The sequence below is a fragment of the Pimephales promelas genome, chromosome 17 (assembly GCF_988280905.1).
Source record: "Pimephales promelas chromosome 17, fPimPro1.hap1.1, whole genome shotgun sequence".
NCBI lineage: Eukaryota > Metazoa > Chordata > Actinopteri > Cypriniformes > Leuciscidae > Pimephales > Pimephales promelas.
Genome location: NC_142785.1, coordinates 947,107 through 960,386, shown reverse-complemented (window position 1 = coordinate 960,386; position 13,280 = coordinate 947,107). Strand labels below are relative to the sequence as shown.

Sequence of the window (13,280 nt, the reverse complement as noted above, 5' to 3'; positions counted from 1 at the left end):
GACGTTTAGCCAACGTTCCGTGGGCGTGACGTCTGAGGCTGAGACTACTCAGCGACTAACGCTGCTGTTTGCTGTGATTGGCTGATGCGCACAGTAGGCGGAGTGTACAGGTGACGCAGGAAGCGTCCTGTGCTGCTATTGGCTGGCTCTCGCTGTGGGCGTGGTTTCATCAGCCCCGCTCGGAAGCTGTGATTTTCCCCCTCAGTGTCAGTTGATCCTCGCCGGGTGAATGTCGTCCGATTCTCCGAAACAAATGCGGATAAAAGAGACGCGACACTGTACCATGAGAACAGACTCGCATTATTATAATATTTGTGGATAGAAGCAGAAGCGCTGGTGTTCTGGACGGATTTCATGTTTGGTGAGTGCACCCCGCTCGATGTCAACAGTATTATGGCATTGCAGCAGTCGATACTCCGATGCTCGATTAGAATGACTGTCCTGCTCTGGAATGATGGGGATATGAATATGAATAATTATAATCGCTGCCTGACGACCTTAAACATCACTGCAGAATAATAATTGCTGCTAGGAAATTAACGAAAATAAAGAATAATAATAATGGTGGTATTACTATAATTATATATTTCTATTAATTCATAAGCACTGATGAATAATAGTAATACCACTATTATGTTTATTCACTTTGTTGAGCCAATTGGATTAAAAATAATAATAAGGGATTAAGGAGTAATAGTAATATATAATAAATTATTATAACATAAAAATGTTTTTGCAGTATAATTCATAAAAATAATTAATAATAAGCATAATATAAAAAACAATTTAAAAAAACAATAAAAACTATTATCCTGCTAATACATATATATATATATATATATATATATATATATATATAGAGAGAGAGAGAGAGAGAGAGAGAGAGAGAGAGAGAGAGAGGGAGATTTGTATTTGTTCTGGATATGCATGTATGATATTCCTTTTGTCCTGTTCACCATGTAAACGTATTCCCCCTTTAAGATGAGCAAGTGTGTGTGTGTGAAGCTGCAGACTGCAGGCAGCACTGTGTGTGTGTGTGTGTGTGTGTGTGTTCTCAGTGCGGATAGGATGAGTGTGCAGGTATCCGCAGGTCACCCAGAACTCAACAGCGTTAAATGGAGGCTGTCAGAGAGCGGATGAGAAATGAGCGGATCGACTCGGGGAAAAGAGTTCGGATGCTGATGCTGAACATCAGTGCAATTTACACTCGCTGCTGCTGCTGAACGCCTCACACACACATGCACACACATGCAATCAGCTCTTCACATGCGTTTGCAATCAGATAGATACACACACCGATTTGCACGATCACACCGGACAACAGCGCTAACACTTTTGGGAGAAATGTGGCGTTAACACACACACCGAGAGACCCACACTTTATAACAACACCGTTTCTCCACATTCAGTCTTATAAACTGTATTGTCCCGGCTGTGTGTTCATTCTTCATCAGTGTTTTATTATAAACAAACACCAATATTGGGGTAATACTGTAGATTATATTTCCAATCATATTCTTTGAAGCGTCTTGGAGTAACACACAGTCCAACCAAACATTATTCAGACACCGGATGTCATTTTTGATATGTTTTGTTTGGCATTAAATTACAGAAAACTAGTTTAAGGGATAGTTCACCCGACATTTCGGTCATTATTAAAATGATATCAAAACTGCATTTTTCCATCTTTGAAATATGGCCGTCTCTATCACTCTCAGATGCAGAAAGGCTCATTCACGCCTTCATTACGTCGAGGCTTGATTATTGCACTGCACTCTATGTTGATCTCCCAAGCCCATCCATTAAAAAATCACAATATATTCAAAATTCTGCCGCCAGGCTTTTGACGCACACAACTGCCCGACAGCATATGATATCACCCCAGTACTCCATGATTTACATATACAAGCACGCATCGAATTCAAAACACTGATCTTAACGTACAAAAGCGATTCATGGGACGGCCCCTGCCTATCTCTGCAGCTTAGTTAGCTCTCACACTCCAGCTCAATCCTTCATCAGCCTCGATATAAATTAAAATCAATGCATTTTCGGTCGTAGCACCGCATTTATGGAAAGCTCTACCTTCAGGAATTAGAGACTCACCAACATTGGACGTTTTCAAGAAGTCTTTAAAGACACACCTTTTTAGAGTTGCTTATCGTGTGTCTGTTTTTATTGTTTCTCATTGTTATCCCTCTTTTTTTGTATACTGTAGCGCCTTGAGTTTAAGAAAGGCGCGTTATAAATAAAATGCATTATTATTAATATTATTATTATTAATTACAAACCCTCGTGTTTTTCGACACCCGTAAGACTTCGGTTCGTCTTGGGAACACAAATGAAGATCTTTGTAATGAAATCTGCGAGTATTTTGTCCCTCCATTGACAGTCTACGCAACGCATCAGTTGTGGAAAGCTCAAGCATGTCTGCTTCCCGTGTTTCTCATCACACACTTGAACTGTTTGTGTTCGCTGATCAATGTTAATCGGTGAATAGAAGACAAATTAAATCTGTTTATACATGTCGTAGTTTCCGTTTTCCTCAAATTACGCAACTCTAACGACCTTCGGGGAACTTGTGGAAATGTGAGAACGTCACAAAATGTTACAATTTGTTCATATACAGAATGTTCATATTAGTCTCTCAAAGGTCGAATATGACGTGACTCATCTGATCAGCAACAGGTCATCGCATCGTCGCTTTTCACCAATCCATCAAATCCATCCCCCTTCATTTGAGAAAGTCTTGCAGGGTTAGTTATGAATATTCCAGTGTGGAAGAACTGAGAGATTAAAGCCCCGTGTTTGTTTCTCCTTTCCTTTCCTCTCGTCTGCGTTTTTCCAGCTTCGATAAAGAAATGACAAAATATCTAGTGCTCAGGAATAAATGAGCCATGAGTGTTTGATGACTTTAAATGGTTGTGCTGACGAGACGCAGTGGGATTGTGTACCATAATGTGTGCTGAATGTCTTCGGATGTCAAGGCTTGACTTTACAGAGATTTGCTAGATTTGCATTTCTTTGCCTTGAGCAGTTTTGACCCAGTGAGTCATTTATACCCCACCAGCCCGGCTTTATTCCGGAGTATTCCGCATCAGCCCAGATTTATTCCCGGCTTTATTCCCGGATTTATTCCCGGCTTTATTCCAGGCTTTACTCCCCGCGTATTCCGCAACAGCCCAGCTTTATTCCCGGCTTTATTCCAGGACTTATTCCCGGCGTATTCTGCAACAGCCCAGCTTTATTCCCGGCTTTATTTCAGGATTTATTCCCGGCGTATTCCGCAACAGCCCAGCTTTATTCCCGGCTTTATTCCCGGATTTATTCCAGGCTTTACTCCCCGCGTATTCCGCAACAGCCCAGCTTTATTCCCGGCTTTATTCCCGGCTTTATTCCTGGCGTATTCTGCAACAGCCCGGCTTTATTCCAGGATTTATTCCTGGCTTTATTCCAGGCTTTACTCCCCGCGTATTCCGCAACAGCCCAGCTTTATTCCCGGCTTTATTCCCGGCTTTATTCCTGGCGTATTCTGCAACAGCCCAGCTTTATTCCCGGCTTTATTCCAGGATTTATTCCTGGCTTTATTCCAGGCTTTACTCCCCGCGTATTCCGCAACAGCCCAGCTTTATTCCCGGCTTTATTCCCGGCTTTATTCCTGGCGTATTCTGCAACAGCCCAGCTTTATTCCCGGCTTTATTCCCGGCTTTATTCCCGGCTTTATTCCTGGCGTATTCTGCAACAGCCCAGCTTTATTCCCGGCTTTATTCCAGGATTTATTCCCGGCGTATTCCGCAACAGCCCAGCTTTATTCCCGGCTTTATTCCAGGATTTATTCCCACGGTATTCTGCAACAGCCCGGCTTTATTCCTGGCGTATTCTGCAACAGTGGCTTTATTCCCGGCTTTATTCCTGGCGTATTCTGCAACAATCTGGCTTTATTCCCGGATTTATTCCCGGCTTTATTCCTGGCGTATTCTGCAACAATCTGGCTTTATTCCCGGATTTATTCCCGGCTTTATTCCTGGCGTATTCTGCCACAATCTGGCTTTATTCCCGGCGTATTCCGCTCCAGCCCAGCTTTATTCCCGGCTTTATTTCTGGCGTATTCTGCAACAATCTGGCTTTATTCCCGGATTTATTCCCGGCTTTATTCCTGGCGTATTCTGCAACAATCTGGCTTTATTCCCGGATTTATTCCCGGCTTTATTCCTGGCGTATTCTGCAACAGTCTGGCTTTATTCCCGGATTTATTCCCGGCTTTATTCCTGGCGTATTCTGCAACAGTCTGGCTTTATTCCCGGCGTATTCCGCTCCAACCCAGCTTTATTCCCCGATTTATTCCCGGCGTATTCCGCAACAGCCCAGCTTTATTCCCGGATTTATTCCCGGCTTTATTCACGGGGTATTCTGCAACAGCCCGGCTTTATTCCTGGCGTATTGCAACAGCCCGGCTTTATTCCCCGATTTATTCCCGGCTTTTTTCCCGGGGTATTCTGCAACAGCCCGGCTTTATTCCCGGCTTTATTCCCGGCTTTATTCCCGGCCTACTCTGCAACAGCCCGGCTTTATTCCCGGCTTTATTCCTGGCGTATTCTGCAACAGCCCGGCTTTATTCCTGGCATATTCTGCACTCTTTATAAAGTCCTGCTGTGAATAAGTCAGACTTCCAGACCGCGAGAACACTGAGTTCTGCTATATAACTCATCCCGCACTGTTGAATGACCTGAACTCCTCCAGTTTGTTGAGGAGAGATGAGTTATCTCATAAACACAGCCCACATTCCAGTGCCCTGGCAAACACCCAGAACACCTTAGCATTGCGTTGGTGAGTTTAACACACATTATTCACACAATGTGAAAATCTCATGATGTTTTTTGTGCGTGCTGAAGTTGGGTGTCGTGACATGCAAGGTATAATGTGATCATAAGATCATAAGAAAGCTGTTCCACTTAGCTGGATAATGAATGGATTTTGCATCATTAATTCAGTTATTATCCTGTTTATTGCGTTGAAGATGTTTGAAACATTGCATTGTGTAAAGTGTTATAAAAATAAATGTAACTTGACTTCCATCATTACTGTTTAACCTGCACTTCTGATGCACTGGCACTTTTACATTTATACAACTTGTGATCGACCCGACTGATACACACTCGCCTAAAGGATTATTAGGAACACCTGTTCCATTCCTCATTAATGCTATTATCTAATCAGCCAATCACATGGCAGTTGCTTCAATGCATTTAGGGGTGTGGTCCTGGTCAAGACAATCTCCTGAACTCCAAACTGAATGTCAGAATCGGAAAGAAAGGTGATTTAAGCGATTTTGAGCGTGGCCGGTCTGAGTATTTCACAATCTGCTCAGTTACTGGGATTTTCACACACAACCATTTCTAGGGTTTACAAAGAATGCTGTGAAAAGGGAAAAACATCCAGTATGCGGCAGTCCTGTGGGCCAAAATGCCTTGTTGATGCGAGAGGTCAGAGGTCGACTGATTCAAGCTGATAGAAGAGCAACTTTGACTGAAATAACCACTCGTTACAACCGAGGTATGCAGTGAAGACACAACACACACAACCTTGAGGCGGATGGGCTACAACAGCAGAAGACCCCACCGGGTACCACTCATCTCCACTACAAATAGGAGAAAGAGGCCACAGTTTGCAAGAGCTCACCAAAACTGGACAGTTGAAGACTGGAGAAATGTTGCCTGGTGGTGCAGGCTGGTGGTGGTGGTGTAATGGTGTGGGGGATGTTTTCTTGGCACACTTTAGGCCCCTTAGTGCCAATTGGGCTTCGTTTAAATGCCACGGCCTACCTGAGTATTGTTTCTGACCATGTCCATCCCTTTATGGCCACCATGTCCCCATCCTCTGATGGCTACTTCCAGCAGGATAATGACCATGTCACAAAGCTGGAATCATCTCAAACTGGTTTCTTGATCATGTCAATGAGTTGACTGTAGTAAAATGGCCGCCACAGTCACCAGATCTCAACCCAATAGAGCATCTTTGAGATGTGGAGGAACGGGAGCTTCATCCCACAAATCTCCATCAACTGCAAGATGCTATCCTATCAATATGGGCCAACGTTTCTAAAGAATGCCTTCAGCACCTTGTTGAATCAATGCCACGGAGAATTAAGGTGAAAGGGGGTCAAACACAGTATTAGTGTGTGTTCCTGATAATCCTTTAGGTGAGTGTAAAAGCAGACTAAGTCATTGAGGCTAATTTAACTATTTTGACATATGACAAATGACTTTTGGCTGATTCGGTTAGCTCTCGAATCTTATTGGCTGAGTGGTTTCAAGCGTGCTGATATAATCATCCAATAGCACTGGGATTTTTCACAGATTGGATCATTGTTGTTGATCATTGGTGTTTTTTGTGTTAGACTGTCAGTGTGTGTGTGTGTGTAGGTGCCAAGTCTTTTTCAGTGACTCTTTCCGCAGGTTACATCATTACTCCAGTAGGTGGCGACAAATTACGTTTATGAGTGATTCATTCTAAAACACAGATTCATTCGTGGACAAAATGAGTGATTGAATCATTCAATTGTTGGATGTGTTTGACTTGAAGCGGCGCTGCGTATACTGATCTGTGTATGACATGCAAGTACCTGAGAGCGGCTATGGTTTTATTTGATTTTTATTAAATACCAATCACATTGCAAATAATAAACATATCGTTTAACGCATAGTGTATTTTTTTAAACAAATATAGACAAAAATAGTAAAATAAAATATACAGTATGAGTATGATATATAAAATAATAATACACGTAAAAAGAAAAGAAAATCACAAACCGAAAAAGGAGCAGGCATCAGGAGATCATCATATAAATAGCATAAAAGCTTCCTAGTGCGTCTTGCTTTACTATTTTTCAAGGTAAGTAGTAACAATATAATTTTTCATATCTATCTGAGCTAACAAAAAGTTAGGCTTTCCTTTAGCCCATATTTGTTCCCAATAATCAATCAACGATTAACAATAAAAGCCACTTTTGGTGGTAATCTTTCTCCACCAATTCAATCAAAAGACTGATTTATTCAGTCATTGAATCATTTAATCCACTGATTTGTTCAAAACACTGATTCATTCAGGAAACACCACAAATAGACAAAGTAACTGCCTATATTTTGTTCAGAATGTAAGTTACTCATTATTAATTACTCATAAATTACTCACAGTACAATTAATACTCATATTTTGTGTTCATTAAACACATAGTTAATATTAAATTACTTACAATATTGACTGTTTTGTTTACCAACAAAAATAGTTCCAAACAAAGATCCGACCAGAATTATTGCATATGGGATGTTATCTGCTGATATGAAAAGTTCACTGTATATCATAATAATAAATAGCATTTATGACAGCGATGATATTTTGTTTTCTTTTTACAGTAAACATTAAATATTACATATACAATTTCCATCATAGGAACAATATGACATTAAAAATAGTCTCTAATAGTCTTAAGATGAACTTGTTTATATCTGTAGACACCCTGAGAAATTCTAGGACCATTTTTTATTTTATTTTAGAGTAAAACTTCTTTGAACTTCTTTGACCATCTAACTTCTAGAAAAGCAGGTCAGGCGATCTCTGTTTTTAAAATTGACCGAATTATAAATCTTCCAGACAGAGCCATGAGGACTTGTAATATTGCATGAGACTCCTGAGACGTGACAGTGTTGAGATTAGCAGGTTAGATCAGGGTAAGTGAAGTCCCTGTGTGTGTGTGTGTGTGTGTGTGTGTGTGATCTGCAGGATGAGTAGTCACGAGTGTTTCTCTCAGACTGACATGTGTTTGCTCTTGTGTGTGTGTGTTGCAGGTTTTCATGAGCTGTTCCTCCGTCAGAATGAGCTCTTCTCCCGTCGGCCCTCGCGTGTGCGTCGATATCCTCGAGGAACTGCAGGTCTTCGCAGCTCAAAACCTGGAGAAGGTCGAGGTCAACAAATACTATGAGGTCATACGAGAGCTCGGCAAGGGGACTTATGGGAAGGTGGACCTCGTCATCCATAAGAGCAGAGGTACAGGCCAGACCTGGGTTATTATCGCCACTGTTCTCAATACTTCAAATAAACTCCGTCTGTTGTTTGTGTTTTTAATCTGCTTTAACACACACCATGTGTAAGTTGATAAGTGGACAGCATTGCTGAGTATTTCCTCCTTAAAACTGCAGTGAACCAAAGACAGTCTCAAAAACACACTTTGAAATCGCTGGTGTTTCTGACGTCACAAACCACCTTGTAACCAATCATATTCATAGAACCGCGCATACTAAATTAGGCAAGGGTGTCGAGTTACAGTCAAGATATTTTATGGTGTGAAGTATTTTTTTCCCAAGGAAATGTGTACTTTAGATTAGTTTTAATGGATCAAATTGTTGACTACAGGGGGACTTAACTGAAATAAAATTCAAACTTTCAATTGAATGTACTCAAATAAATCAAATAAAAATATAACTTAATTTATATTTATGCATTGTATCCAAAGCGACTTACATTGCATTTCAAAGCACACATTTACATTCTTATTATTGCTTTCCCTTGACCGTGGCATTGCAAGCGCTCTACTGTGTGAGCTACAGGAAAGCATTAATAAAAATCTTAAAGAAACTTAATAAACAGCATTACTCCAGTAGATGGCGACAGAGTCACTGAATCATTCATTCAACCAATCCTTTCAGAAAACATTCGTTCAGAAAATGAAACGTGAGTGAGTCATTGAATCATTCAAAAACATTGATTCATTTGCCAAATAAACAAGTGACTGTTTCATTGAATCATTTACTCAACCAATTCATTCAAAACACTGATTCAGTCAGAAACAAAACAAGTGACTGTATCGTCAAAGATATAACAAAAAACTAAATGAATGAAAATGACAAACACACACAACAAAAAAAACAATAAATTAAAATGAACAATATCAACATTTAACTCACAATAACATCATTCCAAACCAACTTGGTATTTAGGAATGATGTCGGATTAAAAATATATTTGTGTGTTTATTTTTGTCATTTTGTCACAATACAATTAATGCTCTTAATTTTTAGTGCAATAAACAAGTAGTTAATATTAAATTGCTGACTGTTTTTGTTCAGTTTTACCAATGAAAATAGTTCCAAACACAGAACTGAACAGAACTATTGCGTATCTCAAAAATTGATAATTTTGTCATTGAATATTAATGTGCTTTGTAAAGTAGTTCCTTGTTTTCCGTCTCATGGTCTAATGTTCATGCGTGAGGTTTATAGCAGGTGCCGTAATCTGAGAGATTAATGAACTAACTAATCTAATCTGCTCGTGTTTCTCCTCGTCTACAGGAGCCAAGATGGCTCTGAAGTTCCTGAAGAAGAAGACGACCAAGCTGAAGAGTTTCTTGCGGGAGTACAGCATCTCCCTCTATCTTTCTCCGTGTCCCTTCGTCATCAACATGTTTGGCATTGCGTTCGAAACGGAGGAGTACTATGTGTTTGCGCAGGAATACGCGCCGTCTGGAGACCTGTTCGACATCATTCCTCCACAGGTAAACGGAAGCATCTAACATCATTTTCCACTGATTTCCAGGAGCTTTTTTTAACCTTTGTAAAGACAATTACCTTAAAGGTACAATTTGTAAGAATTTTGTAATAAAATATCCAAAAATGGATCGGCATGATGATAAGTTCTACGATTCCGCTTATTCACTGCGTCATCAATCTACGCCTCTGTTATTGTAAGAGGTTAGCGCCCCCTAGTGGTGAAAACAATTACATATTGTAGCTTTAAATGTGTCTGTGTTGTCTTTTATATAAAATACTTCAATTTAACCAATTACTTCAGTCAATCAGAATAAAATGACACCACAAACACAAGAACAGAAGCTGCATCTCTCCTGTCATTTACAACACAGAGATAACAGGAGAATAATGCAACACAGTTTGTTTCCAGTAGAGTATAGCGTCACAGTCCAGCTTGAGTAAGTTCAGTGATGCTTCATTTCAAATAGCTATTAATTTAGTTCGTTTATAGAAAGGGTGATGTCATCGTCCAGCTCAGTTCAGTTCTCATATATTGCTGTCAATGCAGGAGATCAATAATATTGCTGGATATTAAGTTGAATGATGATGGTGATGATCCTTGTGTTGGTGTTTTACGACCTGCGTTCTTGAATCTTTTCTATTGCTCTTTGTTCTTTTTCTCTCCCTTTTTTTCCCGTACGAGCCCCCGATTATTATTATTTCGGCCCGTGTTCATAGCCTGGTCCCACCAGACTCGTACATCGTACATGGATCATGGATCTGCCATAACCAATCGCTAATGTTTGGCCGTGACGTATGACGAGTCAAACTATCGCACGACATCAACGTCATCGTTCTCAGCCACTCCCTCTGTTCACTGATTGGGCCGGCAAACAATTGACCGGAGAAAACCAAAGAATACACCACAATCCCAGACGTAGTACTGAAGGAAAATGAAAATTGAGCGGAAGTATGTATGAGGGCGGAGCCAGGCTAACGTGTCGAGCAGAATATAGAAACTAAGAGGGTGTGGTAAAATAAAGTAAAGATCACTCCCATTACGTAAGGGTTAATGCCAGGTGAGGTGTCCATTATCAGGTATTAATGGACAACGATGAGGCGTGTGTGCCCGCTTATACCATGGCCACTTGCCAAATAACACATTTTTAAAACATTAGTTTATATTTTAATTAGTTTCACAATCGAAATCTAAACAATAACTTGGTTTCGCCTGATGGTTTATTTAGCAAGCGGAGATATTTGTAGTCCGCTTAGCTCGGAGAACCCTCCAGTTTAGCTAACTCACGAGCCAGAAAGTTAGCATTATTTTTTTCATCTAAGTTAGGCTTGTCTAGCCATAGGCGTCACACTTTCGTTTTTTTAACCTATAATTAGAACACACAGGTAGGCGTAGTATAACGACTAACTACGGTAGATGTTTGTTTGATACAATAAATTGTAACCGGATACCTTGACTGCCTGTTGCTATGGTTACTCATTTATTTAATAATTTCGAACGGTGAACAGTCAGTTTCACCAGAAGAACTCCTTTACTAGGGTGTCCTCTGTCACTTTTTAATGGACACCCTGCAGCCAATCAGAATCGAGTATTCACCCAGACCATGGTGTATTGATTATTACTCTGATTATTGCTCTGATATTTTTGGGCTAACTGTGATTTTGTATATGTACAACGCATTACTCAGTCTCCACTGATAACAGATCGCTGTAAACTGTAATGTGGACTCGTGTATTTTCTGTAAAGCAGCTTTGAATGATGTGTGTTGTGAAAGCGCTGTATATAAACGTGCGCTGCATGTGTGTGTGCACAGGTGGGTCTCCCGGAGCCGGTGGCGAAGCGTTGTGTGCATCAGGTGGCCATCGCGCTGGACTACCTCCACTCCAAGCAGCTGGTGCACAGAGACATCAAGCCCGAGAACATCCTAATCTTCGACAAGGAGTGTCGTAAGGTCAAGCTCTCGGACTTCGGCATGACTCGGCGCTCCGGTTCTCCGGTGAAGCGCGTGAGCGGCACGATCCCGTACACGGCACCGGAGCTCTGCGACTCGTCGAAACACGAGGGCTTCAGCGTGGACTACAGCACAGACGTGTGGGCCTTCGGAGTGCTTCTCTTCTGCATGCTCACCGGGAACTTCCCGTGGGAAAAGGCCATGCCTCCCGACTCGTTCTACGAGGAGTTTGTGCGCTGGCAGAGGCGGCGAACGAATTCGGTTCCGTCTCAGTGGCGTCGCTTCACAGACGAAGCCCTCCGCATGTTCAGGAAGCTCCTGGCGCTGGAGCAGGAACGCCGATGCTCCGTTAAGGAAGTATTCGTGCATTTCGGGCACCGCTGGATGCTAGACGGGAAAAGCGGCGAAAACCATCATCAGTCGGCGCAGAACTCTTCATCCGAGGAGGAGGAGCTGCTCGTGGACCGCATGAAGAAGCAGAGCTTGTCTCCGAAGGCTTCGGCGAGTCTCGGTGTGGAGTCGGGGTCGGCTCACCTCTTCACATCCGTGTCCACCAACAGCTCCGTCTCGTCCACCAACAGCTTCGAGCGCTCGGCCCGGGACAGTCCAGCCAGCAGCCGGATCCTCGTCACCACGCCCATCGAGATCTGTGTGTGAGCGCGCACACACTCGCACACGCGCGCACCGATGAAACGTGTGTACGATATAGCGCTATTATATGGAACCCTGTTTACGACATAACTAAAAAATCCTGCTTTTGTGTATCTTAATGTTTAGGGATGCACGATACATCGGCCACCGTATCGGTATCGGCCGATATGTGGTCATTTTAAATGTTATCGTTATCGGCCTGATGAGAAAATTTGGCTTATATATTAATCTTATATTATATCTATATATAATATATATTATATTATATCGACCGATATATCGCTTATCGGTTTTCAAATATAAAGAATTGTCGGTGTCAGCCAAAATTTCCATATCGATGCATCCCTAATAATTATGCTATAAAAAGGCATAGTTATGATTTGCTGATTCATAATTATGACAAAAAAGTATTATGTACCAAATCAAAATTATGAGATTAAAGTCAAAATTATGACAGTTTTAATTAATGATGACATCATAATTACTATTTTTAAGTCATGATTGTGACTTTTACCCCTGGTTTCACAGTCAAGGTTTAAGTCTAGTCTCAGACTAAAATGCATGTTTGATCTGTTTTTAGTGAAGTTATATTAAAATATGTCAGTGCCACTGTTTCGTCTCAAGATGCACATCAGAAATATATATATATTTTATTATAGGGCAAGTTTAGATACTTAAATGTCCTAATTGAATTTAGGCCTAGTCCTGGCTTAATCTAAACCCTGTCGGTGAAACCAGGCCTTTGTCATATTTTCGATTTACTGTCATAATTCTGACTTTTTAAGTCAGAATTACAAGTGTTTAGGTCATAATGTGTAGTAGTGTCATAATTATGACTTGGTACGTAAGTTTGACATTTTATGTTAATTAAATGATTTACAAAAGACCGATTTTTTTTTTTCCTTACGTGATGAAATGGGCTTCCAGTCACATTAGCTTTAATTCAGCAAAATCGAATGGGCGAAAATGTCGGTTTATCGTCAGAAACCGCTCACACAGAAGTCTCTTCCAAACCCAGCATCTTTCTGTTCGTTAACGCCAAATTCACGTGACAAACTTGAAAATGAGCTAAATCGAAATTCCCGATGACGTAGATTCCTTTCGAAATGACTGCAATTCGCCCGCGAAAACTCGCTGA

General features: G+C 41.1%; 1 protein-coding gene across 1 annotated transcript; it reads left to right on the top strand.

The window, feature by feature from the left end:
• The first annotated feature begins 229 nt into the window (after window positions 1-229).
• On the top strand, window positions 230-12,753 carry bsk146 (brain specific kinase 146). The gene is made up of 4 exons (XM_039653889.2): window positions 230-361; window positions 7,845-8,043; window positions 9,345-9,547; window positions 11,354-12,753. The coding sequence occupies exons 2-4, from the start codon at window positions 7,851-7,853 to the stop codon at window positions 12,146-12,148; spliced, it is 1,191 nt and encodes a 396-aa protein (XP_039509823.2). The 5' UTR covers window positions 230-361; window positions 7,845-7,850; the 3' UTR covers window positions 12,149-12,753.
• Window positions 12,754-13,280: the final 527 nt, after the last annotated feature.

What these genes read in the sequence shown, in the direction of transcription:
- bsk146 (XM_039653889.2), top strand. Translation starts at nt 7,851, where the DNA reads ATGAGCTGTTCCTCCGTCAGAATGAGCTCTTCTCCCGTCGGCCCTCGC. An exon ending in CGTCATCCATAAGAGCAGAG is followed by an intron (nt 8,044 to 9,344) that starts GTACAGGCCAGA and finishes CCTCGTCTACAG; the next exon opens with GAGCCAAGATGGCTCTGAAG. An exon ending in TCGACATCATTCCTCCACAG is followed by an intron (nt 9,548 to 11,353) that starts GTAAACGGAAGC and finishes GTGTGTGCACAG; the next exon opens with GTGGGTCTCCCGGAGCCGGT.